This window comes from Alosa sapidissima, chromosome 5 (genome assembly GCF_018492685.1).
Source record: "Alosa sapidissima isolate fAloSap1 chromosome 5, fAloSap1.pri, whole genome shotgun sequence".
NCBI lineage: Eukaryota > Metazoa > Chordata > Actinopteri > Clupeiformes > Clupeidae > Alosa > Alosa sapidissima.
The window spans coordinates 23,093,875-23,113,269 of record NC_055961.1 but is presented as its reverse complement, the minus strand read 5'-3'; the positions used below and the strand labels follow the sequence as shown (position 1 = coordinate 23,113,269).

The 19,395-nt window shown below is 42.0% G+C and overlaps 1 protein-coding gene and 1 long non-coding RNA gene across 3 annotated transcripts in view; one reads left to right on the top strand and one right to left on the bottom strand.

Moving 5' to 3' along the window:
* The window catches only part of LOC121709484, a 19,765-nt gene extending 8,017 nt beyond the window's left edge, over window positions 1-11,748 (bottom strand). The window contains exons 1-2 of the long non-coding RNA XR_006031964.1: window positions 11,737-11,748; window positions 3,434-3,441 (exon numbers count right to left, since the gene is read on the bottom strand). This is a non-coding gene — a long non-coding RNA (uncharacterized LOC121709484). The remainder of the gene's footprint in view (window positions 1-3,433; window positions 3,442-11,736) is intronic.
* Window positions 7,832-19,395, top strand: klf5l (Kruppel-like factor 5 like). Of its 2 annotated transcripts, none has more exons than XM_042092909.1 (4): window positions 7,832-8,092; window positions 11,977-12,829; window positions 13,075-13,134; window positions 17,842-19,395. In XM_042092909.1, the coding sequence occupies exons 1-4, from the start codon at window positions 7,955-7,957 to the stop codon at window positions 18,018-18,020; spliced, it is 1,230 nt and encodes a 409-aa protein (XP_041948843.1). In that variant the 5' UTR covers window positions 7,832-7,954; the 3' UTR covers window positions 18,021-19,395. The 2 variants fall into 2 exon arrangements, with proteins under 2 accessions (XP_041948843.1, XP_041948842.1); XM_042092908.1 differs by having other exon boundaries at window positions 7,833-8,128.

The following is a 19,395-nucleotide window of genomic DNA, read 5'->3' as shown; positions in this document are numbered from 1 at the left end:
TTCTACTTTGTCACCTACAGAGTTTGACAGGTACGATCTTTCAAAACGCCATGTTATTTCCCATAGACATTTGACGACCGAAGGTTGGATGGATACAGAAGTTAGGAGGCGGGACTTATTCTGGAGAGGTCTATTGATCAATACAGGAAACCAGGGGTGTAGTGGAGGCTAAACGCAAGTAACGCAGTTTATCCACCTCTGACATTTCAGAAACAGTTTATCCACCTCTTGTTAGGGTTTATTCACCTCTTTAAAGAGTTTATTCACCAATTGCAACTTTTAACATTCAGAAATCACATTGCTCTTGGGTGCTCTTTGTTGGTGCCCTCCCCAATCCCAATCCTCCCCCACCTTTCTTATGCAGCCCTTGCCACTTAATCTACTAAACCCCTCTTCTACTGCACTTTTTACCCCCCCCCCCCCCCCATAAATGCACAAATAGGCTGACACCAGACATAATTTCACTGCATTTCTTACATCCAGTAACTGCATGTGACAATAAACTTCCTTGTATCCTTTTTGTATCCTTGTATCCTTGTATTATCCACATTCACAATATGTACACTCATCAACACTCTAGGAACCATTCAATACCACAGTATTGTTATAAACATTGGACAATAACCCCTACCGTCATCAAACATGTTCTGAATGTCTTTTTTAAAAATCCAATATCGCATGGTGCAGTCCACCTTAGCGTGATCACAGAATTCATACAGTAGTTAGTTTACTCACCTCTTATTTTACCACTACACCCCTGCAGGAAACGTAACATGTTTTTCATCAGCTATTTCCCAACTAACATTCCACCAACATGAAATTGTTGCCGCAAATAACACCCCAATATTGAGATGAGATGCTTGTCAGTTCTGCTCTAATTGATTAAAGTGCACATGCAGAAACACTTGGCCCTGATGTGCTAGAGTTGGCCCAGAGATGTTCTTGACAATTCTCCTTAACTTTATCATCACACAAGTCTCTACTGGTGCATCATGGGAAGGGGACCTGTGTGCACATACTTCTGTTTATTTGTATTTGTGTTTGGACGATTGCTGCATCCTTCATCCATCATATCAGTTATTAGTGTTTGAGAGAGAAAGAGAGAGAGAGAGAGAGAAAGGTGCATTTCATAATTATATCTCATTGTGTTTACTTTGGGGTAGAGAGGAATTTTACTGCATGTTTTCAAACAAGAGAAAGAGAGAGAGAGAGAGAAAGGTGCATTTCATTATTTATATAATTTATAATTATATCTCATTGTGTTTACTTTGGGGTAGAGAGGAATTTTACTGCATGTTTTCAAACAAGAGAAAGAGAGAGAGAGAGAGAAAGGTGCATTTCATTATTTATATAATTTATAATTATATCTCATTGTGTTTACTTTGGGGTAGAGAGGAATTTTACTGCATGTTTTCAAACAACATACTAAAAGTAAATGAGATGAATACAAACCCGTAAAGAAAGTTGCTTATAAATAGAGAAAGCAAAAAAGAGACAGACTTGGAGGGAAAAAAAGGTTCAATAGAGAAGTTGAACAGAGAAAGCTAAAAAAAAAAAAAAGCCACCGTGTGGCCTCATTCAAACCTGACCTTTCTGAAGGTTCTCCGTGTTGGTTCTGCAGCCCATTCTCTTGAGGCACAATGCGCGTTCAGACTGTCACCCTGCCCACCTGCTGAGTTATGGGCCTTGGCCGCACAGTTTGCCCAGATCAATGCGGATTCTTGGCTTATTGAGACAGCACACAGTTGAGCCGACGGGCCGGAGAGTGAGAGCACCCGGGGGAGAACAATCAGGGGCCATTCACTGCACTCAGACCAAGGACACTCTCAGTCAACATGCGGCTCAGGAATCTAGCGTGTGATCTAATTCCTTTAGACTCTGTAAGTCATGGCTGATTAGTATTTTCAGTACCAATGACAGGGATGTAAAACTCATATTAACTGTGTTTTTAGGGCTTTGATTATGTGTATTTGAAGAACTTTGTGTGTGTGTGTGTGTGTGTGTGTGTGTGTGTTTGTGTATGTGTGTGTGTGTGAGAGAGAGAGAGAGAGAGAGAGAGAGAAAGGGTGATTGAATGAATGAATAAATAAATTAATTAATTAATTAATTAATTAATTAATCAGCACACACATTGACATATTTACTTCAGATATTTGAAGTTCCCTAATAAATGTTTCGTATTCATTTGCATTATGTGCACCAAATGTTGCTGTTGGTGTGTGTGTGTGTGTGTGTGTGTGGTATGTGTGTGTGTGTGTGTGTGTGTGTGTGTGTGTGTGTGTGTGTGTGTGTGTGTGTGTGTGTGTGTGTTGCATAAAGTACACGTGCACAGCAGTGTGGAGATTCTCTATCGTAACATGAGGATCCCCCTGACAACTGACTCCCGGTAAGCACACACTCAGTCAGCTTGCCATAAACCATTTCCCTGTGCAAATGGGATACCAACCACACACATAAGCACACTTACATGTATGCATATGCACACACACACACACATTCACAAACACGGACACAGACATTACTGTGTAGCTATTATCATCTCACCTGTCCACTAGGCTACAAGCAAGTAAAACTCCTGGCCCAGTACTCTCCACATGTGTCTGTTTCTGCCTGTGTGTGTGTGTGTGTGTGTGTGTGTGTGTGCATGTGTGTGTGTGCATGTGTTGCTGCCTTTCTGAATGGCTGGGTTGCAGGCATGTGTTTAACAACATGCAAAAAAAGGCCCTTTGATCTTGAGTAACCTGTGATAAAATCAGATGGCCATCAGTGGTGCCCGTCCTGTCTGCAGCCCCAGAATGGCCCCTGGGAGAGTGTGGGGAGGTTAAGAGGTGACAGAGCAGGGAGATCCCCTAAACAGGTCCCTAAACAGACCAGGACTTAGCCTTCAGTCACTGAAAACACATGCAACTGACTGAAAAGGACACAAACTGTGAACTACTTTTTTAAAGTTTCAGATGACCTTTGGAAATGATCCACTTGCCTACAGTGGTTTCCATTGAATTCTTGAACATGTTTCATCCAGGAGTGCTTGTGCTTTTCTAACATGCAAATCAATTGGCTGAGATCCTGCACCACTGATTGATGTTCTCTCTGGTGCAGAAGGGCTCTGGCCCACATTGTATGAGAGAGGGTTTGGTTTCACTGCCCTGCCAGATTTACCTGCAGTACGCTGGTGGGTGGAGCCAGATATTCAATTCTGTTTGATATGCATTTTCAAAAACATTTAGACAATTTTGTAAAGTTGGTGATGCAATGTGTGTCTCTACAACACTGTATGAATGTGTGTGTGTGTGTGAGAGAGAGAGAGGGAGAGGGAGAGAGAGAGAGTCAGTGAAAGGTAATTGAAACAAGAGCATGGAGCTGTTTTATTCTTTGAAGTCGTGAAGGATAGGTGGGTGTCTCTTCTCTCTGTCTATCCCCTCCTCTCCTCTACCTCTTTCCCTCTCTTGATCTCTTCCCCATCTCCTCTCTGTCTCTCTCTCCATCCTGTGCTCTCTTTCTCTCTCACTCACTTTGTCGCTCTCTTCCTGACTTGCTGCTGGAGCCATTTTGTCCTTAATAACAGTGATTAGAGACAGTCTGCCATCTGCTAATCCCCACACACTTAACTCCTCCACCACCACCATAAATGGGACAAAATGGGAAAGGGTTTTCAAGTATGTTTGAAAAGAGCAAAAAAGATAGTTGTGTGTGTGTGTGCATTGTTTTTATACTGAAGAAATTCTGTTTTCTGTGCCAGTGAATTCCAGTGACCTGGGCTGACCTTGCTAAACTGAGAACACACAAATCTGACACGACATCCTACATCCTTTAATGATGACCCTGATATCATCCTATGAGAATCTTAATACACACTAAAATAGTGAATGAACTATTTCCACTTACCTTTTAAAACAAAAAACACAAAAACCGGACAAAAAGTACACCTGACTGCTCAGTATAAATATGCACAGGGCACCTTATTTTCTGTCTGCTTTATTTGGAAAGTCAGATGCAGGAAAACGTCTTTATTTGGCTCTTTTAAAGTGTCTTTTGTTGTGGCAGGTACCCACATCTGGTCTAATCCTGGCCTGCACTCCCTGGGCTTTTGTCCGAAGGAGAAGAGGAATGTGGAGGATCCAGTTTCCCCATAACCCTTCATCAAACTCACTTCCCCCGCTACCTTTCGGTGCACTGAATAGGTGGAAAAACACCAACATGGCTTTGGTTCAGAGCAGCCCTGTGTGCTAAAGGCAATACCTCGACTTTAAAGCTGAATTGTTTAATGTGCACTTGTAGAGATGTTGTGTATTTTGTCGATTGGTCATAAATCAGGAGAGGGGTATTGAGTGCATCCCTGTGCACAGGTGGTTCCACCTCGCCATTGTCGTCTATTGTGCTACCTGTACTCCAAAACCCATTTACATCTATGAAAATAAGGTTGTTTAAAGACATACAAATCTTACTTCTGCTTCGTCCAAATTACAACGTTTTTTGTTTATTTATTTATCTTTTTCCGTCAGTAGACTAATAGTCCACCTGGAACTCACAAGTGTTCTTCTCATATAGTCCCCAGAGTCAGATAGTCAGATTTAGTAGCGTTCCATGCTCTTAACCAATGAGTTGTAGGCTGTAGGTTCACTAAGTGAAAGCATATTGAGAAACAGATGATCATGGGTATTTGGATTGCAAAACTATGACATAAGGCTTTTGGCTGCTGCAGAGGACCTGACAGTGGTGGCACCCAAAGCCACAGCAGGGTGACATCTGAGCTGTGTGAGCATGTGTTGTAAGAGCAGCCCCTCATTGCCTCACACTCAGCACTCTGTTGTGGGTGCTGGGCCTGGGTCAAAGTGTTCCAGTTAAATTAGCCACAAAAAAATGCAGTGAACCAGAGAGGCTAAGGCTACACCTACATCTGTATCCGACACACTTGCAATTCACCCTCCTGTCCACATTCGACCATTGTATCGGTGTCTCCAAAGTGGAGCAATTTGGATCCACTGGAGACCCTGAACTCATTTTGCTCCATGGAAATGCGTGAGGTGAAGCACACACTAATCCCGGCGCAGTGAGCTGCCTGCTACAATGGCGGCGCTCAGGGAGCAGTGAGGGGTTAGGTGCCTTGCTCAAGGGCACTTCAGCCGCGGCCCACTGGTCGGGGCTCGAACCGGCAACCCTCCGGTTACAAGTCCAGAGTGCTAACCAGTGGGCCACGGCTGCCCACGTAATGTAAGTCAATGTAAGTGACCCTGCTTGATACTGATTCGTAAAAGGTGTTTTTGGGGATGGCGCGAGAAGGCGGCACTTCTCAAGGGCCAAGGGGTATAAAATATAGTGTATAGCCATCCGTAGGCAGATCTTGTCGGGGGCCCCAGCTGATGACATCTCCTCCCTATTGCTTTGATGGTTGGTCTGGACTTTGGTTGGGCTGTACTATCATTGCAATACGGTGAATAAAGATCAACAGTCTTCAGAAAATCTTCTGTCTACATTGTCTTGTTAATTGGACAATTGGAGTCAGAAGTGCACATTTTCCATGACACTACCTAGCATTATAATGTAAATTTCTAGAAAGTAGCATGCGAGCTGTCTATTGCACCCAGGCAGTAAACTTGGCAAACATTGCCCATTTCTACAGAGCCCAGGAGTTGTCATTGCAATATATATTTGTGTATCGAGAGAATACACACTCATTGTAGTAAATTGTGCACTCATTTTACTAAATTGTGGTCTCATTTTACTATATTGTGTGCACAATTTAGTATAGGATACTAACGAATTTAGTATCGTTTTACTAAATCGTGTGCACGTTTTACTAAATAGTCAGCTCATTTTACTAAATTGTGGTCTCAATTTAGTAGCCTGATGTTGTCATACTCAAATTCTAGTCAGAATATGACTCTGATACTGCTCCATTGGGACGTAATTATGGGGCGTGTTTCAACCGATACAGGGGGGGAATGCCTCTGCACTCAATTGGATAGACCTAACCAATCAGAGCAACGAAATAGCTTACCGTGAGATGTAGCAAGAACACTCAAACCATCCTTCTCCACAAATGCCTTTACATTGTTTTCTGGTCTTTTGTAAAAGTTATTGTGCCGTCAATATCACCTACAACACTCATTAGCGAAACCTAAGAGATACGTAGTAGGGTAGGCTATTAGGAAAAAACTGATATCCCCTAGCCTATATCCCCTCCTTTTTTTAAAATAATTCTGTTAAACACTGATATGCTACAAACATGTTATAAACAGCTGGGAAAGGCTGTCGCAAATCCCTCGAACAGGTGGTCAATCAGAGATTTCAAACAAGGGAACAACATGTCACAATGCAAGACACTGTTTTCCCTTCATGAAAGTGAAACCATGAGTTTTCCCACATCTCAACTTTGGCCAAAGTTTTCAGAAATTATCGTTTTCAGTGATAAAACCTCATTGAAATAATATGCTTTTTCCATATGGGGTCTTAGAAGCCATCTGTCTCCTAGCCACAGCGTTTTTGTTGCAAACATAATCAACCTAAGCGTGCTGAGATGACGTGATAGACGAGGCGCTGTTGTCCATCATCGTAAAGTAGTAAGTAAGTAGCTTGACAAATCCCATACCTTTAAGATTACTTCATTGCTCAGAAGAATTCAGCTTTACTATGATTTTCTTTACTACTTTGCAATGCAAAACATGCAAATTAATGCTGTGAATCATGAGTGCTACAGACTGAAGGACAGACCAGAAATTCCTTCAGTTTAGTAGTCAAATTATATTATATGGCTGTAATATTATATTAGAGAAAATCCAATCTAAGACTCTAATGAGAGACTTACACTATTCATTTAACCCTTAAAGGAGTACCGTCACACCGGTGTGATGGGAATGTTGAGAAATGAACGTTCTAAAGAATATCTGGGTTCATTGAATTCAACATAGAATTTTAGAACCTTCAATTGTTGCGGAACTTAGAATGTTCAAAAACCTACACCTTTAAGGGTTGACTACTACAAAACAAGACCCATCTCTGATGGTTCCCAATAGAATATTTCACAAAATTCAGAGACAGACCATTATAAAACTTAAATCACAATAAGTGTCTACTTGTAAAAACATGTATAATGTCATATGATAGCTATCATATCACATCTGTGTATGCAGCATTGTGCTGTAAGAGCAACCTTCTCACCACCTTCATCCTCAGATACCATGGCACATCTGTGCATATCTAGACTAAGTCTGAGTAAGCTCTGCCTTACAGTTGAAAGTGTCTTAAAGTGTCCCATCTACTGTAGCCTACTTAAACAGGCCTCTGCATGCGCTTGCTCACGTCATCTTCTGTATGATTGTGAAAGCCTCTCAGGAGCATTGTGTTTTAATTTGATAGCGCAGATTACCAACAGCCCCAGGGCACAAATGTCCCACAGTACATGATCATATTTGATCTGAGGAGCACCAAGTATTCTCGATACAGACTACCGAACGAAAGAAAGAAAAAAAACATACTTTTTTATTCACTTGTTAACAATGGGTTTGCAAAAAAAAGGATATGTGCAATTTATTTTTCCTCGTAGCACAGAATAAATGTTAGTATAGGCTATACGTTAGAATAGCATGTTAGCAATAAATATTTAAAAAATATTAATAAAAATAAAAAAAAACTAAACGATTAAAGTTTCAAGAAACCCAAAACAGCAAGTAGGCTAGTTCTCACACGTGGATTTCTCTTCTTTCCACTTGAACAGGTGAGGCCCACCTACCTGACAGGTAATTGGGTGGGAGTTGAGTCCCTTGCTTTGATTGGCTGACACGTAAATCACTCATTCGTGTCCCTAAGCATAATACTTCTCAGGTAAAGCACACAGATTGACAGAACTGTGAGAGCGGTGCACCCAAGTTGGACGCGTTGGTGACAAAATTCGGAGAAAGGTGGTCTACTAACACTGACAAGGAGTAAACTTGCAAATTTACCTGTATCCTCATAAATGGCGAGTATAGGACTGGCTGTAAATGCTCCAAACACAGAAGAAAGGGCCGTCTTTACACAACTGAAACCAGTACGGATGTCCGGCAACGGGGAGGCAGCTGAGGATTCGTCCGTGTTTGAGGAAGTCAAACCTGAGGTGAGAGTCCCTGAAAGCTCTGTAGAAATTGCCCAGGTATGCGTGGGTTTTCGGCCAGGACGTCGGTTTTCGGTATTTTTTTGTTGGTCCAACCCATAATCCGATAGAATGATAGCATATGGATTTGGGATTATTTTAGCTAGAATTAGATGAATATCGTTCTGTGATTCACACAGGCATATAATGGAGCAGTGTATTAACTTTCTGCAACATAGGATATAAAACCAGCCTATCTCACTTATATGCTAATAATAATAATAACGATAATAATAATCACTTTTTAAATAGACTACTATGCTGTGTTGAACCACTGTTGCCCATTGTGAATTGCGCAACATTAGGCCACTGTTTTATAGATTAATATGCATTCCCCCAACATAGGCTACAGGAGACAGTCGAGCATGTCAAGACATACAGCATGCGCTCGCCTAAATTTCATACAGAATAGGCACATGGCCTAAATTCCTAAATTGGGTTTAATGAAAATTGACGCGTAGGCTATATGGAATTTTCTTTCAAGCTAGTTTAGTGTCAATTTGATCATTGAAGCTTCTCAGTAGATTTGGTTCGTCTATGAAAGACATTTCGATGGCAGTAACTCACGAACGGCCTTCAGGCAATGCTTTCTAAACAGTAGACCATGCAGTTAAACCTGTTGGAACAGCACAAATATTATGGCGCCTGAATTGCGCCATGGGGGAGCCCGCGTTGAAGGCCAAAATTATGACCACTTAGATTAGTTAACCAGTAGCGATGGTGACTCTAAGGTTGTATTAGTTATAATTAAAATGTCCATTCTTAAAATTAACTGATTTGCTTTGGACTTTGCAATGTAGCCTAACACACAGTTACTACCCCTCTGTAAATGCATGTAGTATTATCCCATATATTGCACAGTTATAAATGTATACAGATGTTTGAAAGATGACACATAATTGATATTACATAGAATATATGTTCAACAGACTGGGTGAACTTGCTTTGTCATCCTCTTGGTGTAGATGTTTTTGTAGCCTATTTGAAATATTGTCCCATATATCAATCAGAATAATTTCTAGAAAAGAATCATTTCTGCTTGATATGTAGAGATCTTATTGCAGTTTTATGAAGATGCATCATTGCTGTAGGCACTGTGGCTGAGATTGTATTTGGTGGAGTCACCATGTTCTATGCATCAAAATCAATCTGTCTAGGCTAGTCTAGGCTTGATCAATTCTCCCTTTATTCTCAAATGCAATTTATTGTCTTACTATGGTGGCTATCTTTTTATAGGCTTTTGGCTGCTTTTGTTTGTCACATGGTTTCGTCAGTGGTGCCAAGATGGCCACTGTCAATTACAATTCACTGTCCTCAGGAGCAAAAACAACGTTTATCTCCCTTTTTCCATGAAGTCATAAACGATGTCAGGATGATTTGTTGATCTTATGGCCCAAGCTAACCTGTTGCCTATCAGTGCTCTTCTTTGCAGAGAATTGTAAGCAAATCTATCGGCATTCCTTGTGGCCATAAAGCATAATTAGCATGGAGACACACTGCCACTTGTTTTGCAATTAGGAGATGATGATCTTTGGGACATGATCACAGCCTCTCGGGGTCAGTGGATGACCACATATTCACAGAATGGGCATTTGAATTTCCTGTATTCTTCTGGATTATTTCTGAAACATTTCTAGTTTAGATTATTGAATTATGTCCGTATGACTCTGACAAAAAAATTTAAATAAAAAAGCAATTTAAAGTAAGTGACCCATAGTGAGCTAATGAGTGTATAGAAGTTAACTTAGTTTTTGCCTTTCAGTTTCTGAACATGAGAATAAGGACTCACTCCCCATAATTCTTAGTCTGCTGTTATCTTGTCTGGCAATCCCTTGTTAAAGCAGTTGTAAATCTTCTCCAATCATTAACTTCTGGGTCTTGGACCAGGGTTCAAATACACAACACATACACATGCACACACAAACACACACATGCACATGCACATGCACACGCACACACACACAAATGTCCGATATAGAGTTGCTGTCATGGGCACAGCGGGGATATGTGTGTGCTTTTTGTGTGTGTGTGTGTGTGTGTGTGTGTCGATGGTGATTTTGCTCTGCCAATAGCATCCTCTGCCAGTTCCTTTGACCACACAAGGCCCACTCTGTGCGGGAGGAGAGAGATGACCAGGCCCTTTTCATATGCTGGCTTAGCCTCGGTGAAAATAGAGCAAAACAGCTGGGCTCACCTTTCAGCTGGTTCTCAGGTGGCCCGGCCCTGGTGAGACGCTGGCATGCACAAGACAAGAGCCAGCACTCATCTGTAGCCGGTGGGCAAGAAGTGATGATGAGCACTGGTTATCAGTGGAAATGAAGCGCTGTCAGCACGGCAAACACACACACACACACACACACACACACACACACACATACACACACACACACACACACACACAAACATGCAAACGCACACACAAACACACACATGCGCACACGCGCGCACACACACACACACACACACACACACACACACACACACAAACATGCAAACGCACACACAAACAAGCACGTGCACACGCACACACACACACACACACACACACACATACAGGCATGCACAAACACATGTTCCACTCATATCTGACATATTGAGACAGACGGGCTGAGTGCTGAAAGACCAAGAGGACAATCAGGCCATTGCATTTCAGTCACCATCAATTGGCGGCTATAAAGAAAAACAGTAGAGTTGATTGGTACTTGTCAGTACAGGTTGCCCTTTGTTGACATAGTTGGCACTTCCAGTGGTTGGACAAAGACAGACAGGGAGGGAGGGAGAGAGAAAGAGAGAGTGAGAGAGAGAGAGAGAGAGATGTTGTTAACATGCCTTTCTGTTGTCCCATCTGCCGTTGAGCTGAACCATTGTTGACAGTTAACATGTCCGATTATTTGCTCATTGTGATTGCAGGGCAGTGGCCAAGAGCAAGATTGCATAGTGGAAGCATTTGATGCATAGACACTTTTTCACAAAACCAAAGATGTTTACCTTCTTCTCCACCATGTGGGAACATTGTCATTTTTCCGAGAAGTGGTTTCACCTGGGAACTCTGGTTATGGTTGTTTTCCACCAGAGCATAATACTGCAAATGGAAGTGAAACTGGATGGTTATGTTAACTGGTTATGTTATGGTTAACTGAATCCCAAATGAGATGCAAAGATAAAAATCTTTTGGTGGAGATTATGTAACACATAAAAGAAAAGGAACATGCCATTCTCAAGCTTATGTGTTTAGATGTTGACCGCAGTTCATTTCAGCCATTCAACATTTTTAGTATCTTCCCACAAAAGTGGATATTTGTTTCCCTCGCCTCCAGTTTCTGTTTGTGTTTGTGTGTTTGGGTGCAGATCTTTTGTCTCGTGTCTTTGTTGTTTTTATCTTCATTTTCTTCTCCCTCTGGGCCTGACCCACCCATAGCGAGTATGTTTATACAGAGGCTACCTTCCCACACCTGATGCAGCACTATGTAAGCTCCATCTGACAGCTTGCAAGTGAAAGGTGGCAACAAACACACTACTCACAAAGTGTGTTCTCTACACTTCAATCTATTGAATGGGCACTTACAGTAAGAGTATACTTCAGCTGATAGTATGCAGAATTATGAAACTTCTATGCCTGCTGTAACTGATAGTATGCAGACATCAGGTACATATACAGTATCAGTGAGTATTCATGAATTCATGAACACTTCATGGCAGTAAATGGCTAAATGTCTTTTTTTCCTTTGGCATTACATATGCAGTCATACTTGTTTATAAACTGTATTAGCATTCATATTTGGTTATGCTCCTAAGCTAAAAGGAGTGACCTGAACCCTTTGAGTGACTCAGCTGTCCTTTCTCTGTAGACTCGCATTGAGATGGACAAGTACCTCCCCCAGACCAGCGCCACACTGGCCCCCAGCGTCCTGCCCGACAAGAAGTACCGCCGTGAGAGTGCCTCTGTGGTGGACGAGTACTTCTCCGAGGACAAGCCAGCGCCCTACAGCCTCAACATCAACTTCATCCTGCCCAGTGCTCAGCTGCGCACAGGCCTTTACCGCCCACCGGGCAAGCCCGTCATCCAGCAGCACATCAAGGCCGAGCCGGGCACCGAGGTGCCCTGCTCCGTCCAGCCCCTGCCCGACTTCACCTCGGTGTTCAGCACGCCGCAGCACGCCGCCGTCAGCAACCTTTTCATCAAGCCCAACAACATGGCCGCTGTCACCACCGCGAGCACCACCGTCGTCACATCGGTGACGGACGACTTGCCCATCGGGCCGCAGCAGCCGCAGGTGTATCAGATGCCCATCAGCGGGACCGACCTCACCATGACGCTATCGCACGGGCAGCCAGGAGCAGGAGGCAGCAGCAATGGACGCACCATGCTCAACCTCAACAGTGTGGCTCTGATGGCCGGGCCGGGAGGAGGCGGTGGCATTGGCGGGGATTTCGTGATGCCCGAGCATTTCTACCTGGCGCACAGCCAGCAGCCACACAGCCTGCCACCTTCACCACCCAACTCACAGCCGGGCAGCCCAGAGAACCAGGCCGAGATGATCGGCCCCATTCTGCCCCCACCCTACCAGCCCAGGGGCGGGCTAAAGACCCCCCACTCGGTGCTCATGACTCACGGGCAAGGGGTGCTCACTGGACCCCGCTACAACCGACGGAACAATCCGGAACTGGAGAAGAGGCGAATCCACCACTGTGACTTCTCTGGTGAGTCACTCTGAACAATCTGATTAGTCATTTGTGTGACAGTATATATAACATTATACATATATATATATATATATATATATATATATATATATATATATATATAACAGTATATATAACATTAAGTGTCCTGAAGTTATATATAATCCTAAGTAATGATGACACACGTGCATCTCTCCACGTTTGTTTTTACTGTATAATGATCAGGTCATTCATAGAGTCTGTCTCTTTCCTTTCCCCTGCAGGATGCACCAAAGTTTACACAAAGAGCTCACATCTAAAAGCACATCAAAGAACACACACAGGTAAGATCTGGCTCCCATAACAAACTATGGCCTTTTTCTGATAAACAGTGACTTTAATTTGTATGTCATACACCAATACGCTTTATGTTTGGTTGTAAGCATGATGAAACCGCATCTCTTTGTCAAAACAGTAATGGCTTTTTAAAACGTGGCTGCCTTTCTCTGGCCTTTAAGTCTACACATGGAGGTGTAACACAGTACGCCATTTGAGGCTGAGAGCCTGAAAGACAGGAATGGGAGAGTGAGGGACAGAGGGAGATGAGTACTGCCCTCTCCTTTCATTGTCACAATGCACAACGCATCAGCGTGCCCACACAGGCCCAGTGTTAAACAACCCAGAGAAAGAGAGACAGAGAGAGAGAGAAAGAGAGAAAGGGAGTGAGATAGAGAGGTCAAACCTGTTCCTCCTGCTTTTCCTTTTGTCTCCTCTGGCAGGGGGGAGGAAGGGCACTGAGAGAGAGAGAGCGAGAGAGAGAGAGAAAGAGTCTGTGTAAGAAAGAGAAAATGGAAAGTAGAGAAGAAATAAAAGCATGGAAGAGAAGATTTAGAGACTTAGAGACAAAGAGTGAGAGAGAGAGGAAGGAGTGTGTGGAAGGAGTATGTGGATTATAATAATAATAATAGCTTAAATATATATAGCGCCTTTCAGGATACTCAAGGTCGCTTGACAACAAAGGGATGGGATTAGAGCCATTAAGAGAGTGAGGAAGAAAAAGGATCAGAAAGTAAGTTATTAAAAGGAAGTGAGAGAGAGAGAAAGGAAGAAAGGGTAAGAATGTATTATCAAAGACCTGGTGGTTTCAGTGACCACAGCTATGTAAAACGATACCCGATCATCCCAAAAACACTCTAATACACAGAAAAGGATGAGAAAGAGAGAGAGAGATCTCATTTTCACTTACTTGTGTTTGCGCTGTCCGATCACATTGCAAGAGCAATCTCTTCCTCTTATTGTTCTACTATTGTGCCTTTTGGCCAGAGAAGCAAATAAAAGGCAGAAAAGCCTCCTCAGCTCTGAAAGTCTCTGAAAGCAGGTAGTCTTCCTCTAATAGAGGACCAGGGCAAGCACACCACTGTCCAGAAGCTCCCATGTGTCACTTGAAAGCCATGAGGTTTGAGGCAGTCAGCAGCGCACCTCTGTTCTCTGTTTCAGTTCGGTCCTAAATTGGTATCTAAGTCCTTAGACACAATGTACGTAACTTTATTACATGTAGTTCATTGAATATTTTATCTAATGTAGATTATTGTAAAGCCCCTTTTAAGGGTTTGAAGAGACATTAAATATGATGCACCATGTTCATGAGAGAGTGTTGAAATGCAATTGTACCTCACTAAAAGTCGTCCCATACATCCTGGCTCATGGTAAATGGAGCTTCCATGTTGACTTAGGGGCGGCTGTCTCTGCCGAGTCCTTCATTCAGTTATGTCATTATAATGAAACAAGTAATATCATATCCACTGCCCTGGGGGTTGTTCCTTCATAGGGCCTTTTCCCCAGTGTTTCTTTATCTAATGAATGGCACAAACTCTATTTCTGTTCCTTAACCCCTGAGATGAATACAGCCATGATTCATGTCCGTTTGGATTTTAACTTTGCATTATCTTCTTATAGTTGTATGTGACCCCATATATGCCACTTGAGAGGCCCATTCCTATAGAGATGCTGACAGTGCCTTTTCGCTCAGCCTAGAGGCCTCCTCTGTGACTGTGGAAATGATAGTTGTTTGTTGTTTGATTGATTAAGGGACTCCATAAGCTGTCCCTAACCATAGACTTTAACTGAACCTTGTTCTGGAGTGGAGGTATTAGTATTTAAATGTGTTTGGAGTACTACAGTATAGCCCTGATTGACATCTCCAGGTCTTCCTTGGGCAAACAGGAGCCTCTGATAAAGGCAGTAGAGAGAGGATGGTCTTTTGCAACTTTATGGGCTTCCCTGAAAGATGGGTCTGTTTACCCTGCTTTGGTGTTGAAAATGGTTGAGGATGGTTGTAAAGTTGAACGGCCAAGGTTGGGAGACTAAGTTGGTGCCATTCACGTCAATCATTCATTCATAATTTGTTTGGCATTTTTACCTCATGGCCACATTATAACTTTTGCTCTGCATCATATCTTCCAGGAACGTCTGTGTGTGTGGTGTGCGTGTGTGTATATGATGTATGTGTATATGATGTGTGGTGTGTGTGTGTGTGTGTGTGTGTGTGTGTGTGTGTGTGTGTGTGTGTGTGTTTGTGTAGTAAAATTCTGTCGCGATAAAGAACTAACCGTTGCTCACTGGCCACCTGGCTAAACATCCCGATGCACTGAGCTGTTTGAACAATCAGCCCACAAATGTGTAGTTCATAGCCTGAAGTGTTTGGGATATTTTTAATTGCCCAAGTCACCATAAGCCCATAATTCATTGCAAAGATTTTCAGCTTGTGAATTCAGCTCTATCTTTTAAAGCTGTTTGCTAATGCAGAGATAAGAGATGGCGGAAAGGGGAATGCTTTTGACCTCAGGAGTGGACAAGCTTTATAAGTGGCACACACAAATACACCTGACCGTGTTGCTGTGGTGTAATATCAGCTGCTTTTAAAACACTGCACACAGCAGTCATCCCAAAACCCTGTTGTGCCCTTTCAAGACTAACACTTTTACTTTATATTTACTTCAGACTTTTTTGGACACTTTATACAACATAGTTACATTATAATGACACCATTGGATACGGAGTAACATGCTAGCTTTCAAAGTGTAACAGTAGTCTACACCCATAATCTTGCATCCTTAGCCCTTAAGTGTAAAAAACTAAGGATGATTTAGCATTTTTGTTACACAGTGTGTTTCTTAATTGTGTGGTTGTTTATGGTTGTTTTGTGATACAAAATGTGGCTTTAACATATTTCACCTTTAACAACACATGCCATGGTAGGCGTTTGTTCTAACACATACTGTGGATAAAGGGAGGCCCGATTCTACACTCAGGTTTAGCTTTTGTAAAAAACCCTTTTCATTGCAGTTAGCAAAGATAACAAATGAGCTCTTTTGTTAGCATTGCAAACAGTTTGACGCAGGCACTTGCAGTGTATTTCCTGGGTATTGTAGAGCTGTACAGATTTATGTGTTTACATTTTTATTTTGAATGTAACACTAGGATGAGATTTTTTTTTTAAAGTGTATTTGTTAAACATTCCTTAAGTGCTAACATGCAGCTATTTTGGTCAAATCTACCACCAACATTTTTGAAAGAGCTGTCTTGATAGAATTAGAATGAATCTTGATGATGTCACTTTGTAGGCGTATAGCACTGATTGTGCCTTATTTCTTTGATGAACAAGCAGAAAGCCATAAAATTAAATTTGTGATAAAAGTGGTGTTCTCGCTGTTTCTTCATCACTGTGCCATGTCATGTGGACTTTAGTGCTTTAGCTAATGGAAAACAAACAGGGACCAATTGAGCTGTTTCGGATGAACATAAATATTTGAGATCGATTAGAACAAATAAATGTGCAGGCTGATGTCATACACAAAAGCGGCTGCCAGTGTTTGCCCAACACGCCCTGAGAAAGAATAGTCTCTATTGTGGGTTAAAAGGCAAGGAGTTAGCAGGGCTCTTATCCAGATGACAAAGACCAAGAGCCCTATGTTTGAGTTCCTACATTGTGTTTCCAAGAATCATAATCAAAGCAGTGAGACCTATATACTCAGCGATTACATCATGACAACGTATCGTTTACTAAAGTTGACTAACTATACACACTCACACACACACACACACACACACACACACACACACACACACACACACACACACACACACACACATAAACACACACACGCAACATGGCACAGAACTGGCGTATGGGTTTGTGTCAACATGGGTGTGAACACAGCAAGAATTCTAACATCAAAATCAGTGACCTTTTGTTCCTTTTGTTCCCATTAAATGTTTGTACACTGTATGATACGTGTAAACACCTTTATATCTGTGGTTGTGCTTTTATGTTTACTTTTTCACTGCAAGAGTACTAATCTGAAGATGCTTCATGCAAACCTCCCCTTTGATATACTAAGGCAGTTGCCCCCCCCCCCCCCCCCCCCCCCCACATGGTCCCATTGCACGTTACAACCATAACTTCGCAACGAAGCAACCACCATCACAATGTCAGATCTTATCAACGTTTCACGATACTCCATGGAAATAGCTGCAGTGCTTACACAAGGCTGCCAAAATGGCTTTAGAAACCACAGGCATGTACTTGTCAAACTGCTCTGCAAACTGCCATTTAAAAATGTCACGTTAAAAAAGTGCTCACTCTCATTCTCTCCACCTCCTTTCAGCTTGCTCTGTGTGTTCATGTATAAACTGGACTTTGTACACCTGGTGTTATTAATGGATTCACGTCAAGCCAAGAGGCTTTTGTAATCTTTTGTTTGTGTCTGTTGCCATAGCTTTGAAGGAATGACATTGTCATTCAAAAAATGAATGGTGCCTTCGTGCTGAACAGATAGAGATTTTAAGCCTCACCTTCACAAAAGCTAGTTCTTAGTAGTAGCTGACCTTTTTCTGGTTGTACTGGTTAACTCTTCCAGGTGTCTGGCCCTCATAGGAGGTGATACTGCAAAAATCCAGCGACACATCTAGCCATGTTGCAGATAATTTAGATATGATCTGCCTATTCATGGACATGTTTTTGTTTCTATTTATTTGTTTGTCTGAAACAGGAGAGAAGCCATATCGGTGTGGCTGGGAGGGCTGTGATTGGCGGTTTGCGCGTTCGGACGAGTTGACGAGGCACTACCGCAAGCATACTGGAGCCAAGCCATTCAAGTGCGTAGCGTGCAGTCGTTGCTTCTCACGGTCAGACCACCTGGCACTGCACATGAAGCGCCACCAGAACTGAATCAACTTCGAGATGTTGTTTGTTTTTGTCCTTTACCCTTTTCAAATTCACCTACCACTTACATTTTTCTGAAATATTGCGTAAAAAAAATTGACTGGCCCAATAAAGATCAAACAAAGTTCACACCTGCCCGTTCATACCTGTAGGTATAGATCAACACAAAACAGTTGTTTGAAAATGTTATGCATGTATAGCATTTGTGTGCATCTATATTTTCTTGTATATATGTTTGTATATATGATTTTTGTTTTATTTGTTATGCTTTCTGAATTGGAAATGAATGTACTGATACATACTTGAGCTTATTTTTCGGACATACACGATTATCCACAGTATGATAAAATTCCATGCAGTTTAGGATTGTTTTCTCATAACTCCGAGACACTTCACTGGACAAAGGTAGTTCAATACTAGTGAAGGCCTCAGCATGAAAGATACCCATGGTTGGACAGGTTTGGAAGGCAATGGTGGACCCTTCATGAATAGCAGCTAGATTTTGAGTCAGTTATGGCCCACGTGTGGCCCAGACCCTCCCCAGAGTCAGTCTGAATGAACCTGTCCTGTGTCCCCCTGCTTCTCTCATTTCCTGAGACGCTGAGGAGTTAAAGAGTTCTGTTTGTGTTATGGACATATCAGTAACTATGGAGACAAAGCTCTTTATTGAGGGCAGTTTTGCAAGGCCTTTTTATGATGTGAGCAGATGCCAGTCACTGATAGAGGGCCATTCATAGACATTTGGGTTAAAATTCACCAAGACTCACACATGATTCAATGTAACATGAACAGTTTCATGTATACATTTACAATGATGTATGTACAAGCTTCAACAATGATTTCAGTGCCAAATAATTGGAAAATGAAGAACCAGGCATTTTATTTTGAAGATTTATGTATGCATTGGTAATCAGAAATTGGCCTTGAAAAGAAGTAGAAAATAAGCTTTCAAGTTATACACAGAAACAAGAGAGTTATTTATTTATATTTTTTTCAATTTTGAGAGCAATGCTATTTTCCCCTTCATAATTTAAGGAATGAGTGGCAAAAATGTAGTGATTTGAGTGTTTATTGATGTATTAGTGGTATTTATATGTACTGTAATGAACACACACATAATCTTTTCAATAGACAACTTCATCAGACATCAAGCATCAATTAATCCTACATTAATCAAGACTATAGGTCTCTCATACAGAAGGCAACAGAAGTCAGTTCTTCACTTTGGACTCACTGAATCAACTACTGGGCTCTCAGTCCAAGAAGATCCAAACACTTAGCACTTCCTTTTTTAAAAGGTTCAAGTTATCTTGTGTGTGTGTGCATGCATGGATGTGTGTTTGTGTGTGAAGATTTCTTTCAATTGCAGATATATATATAT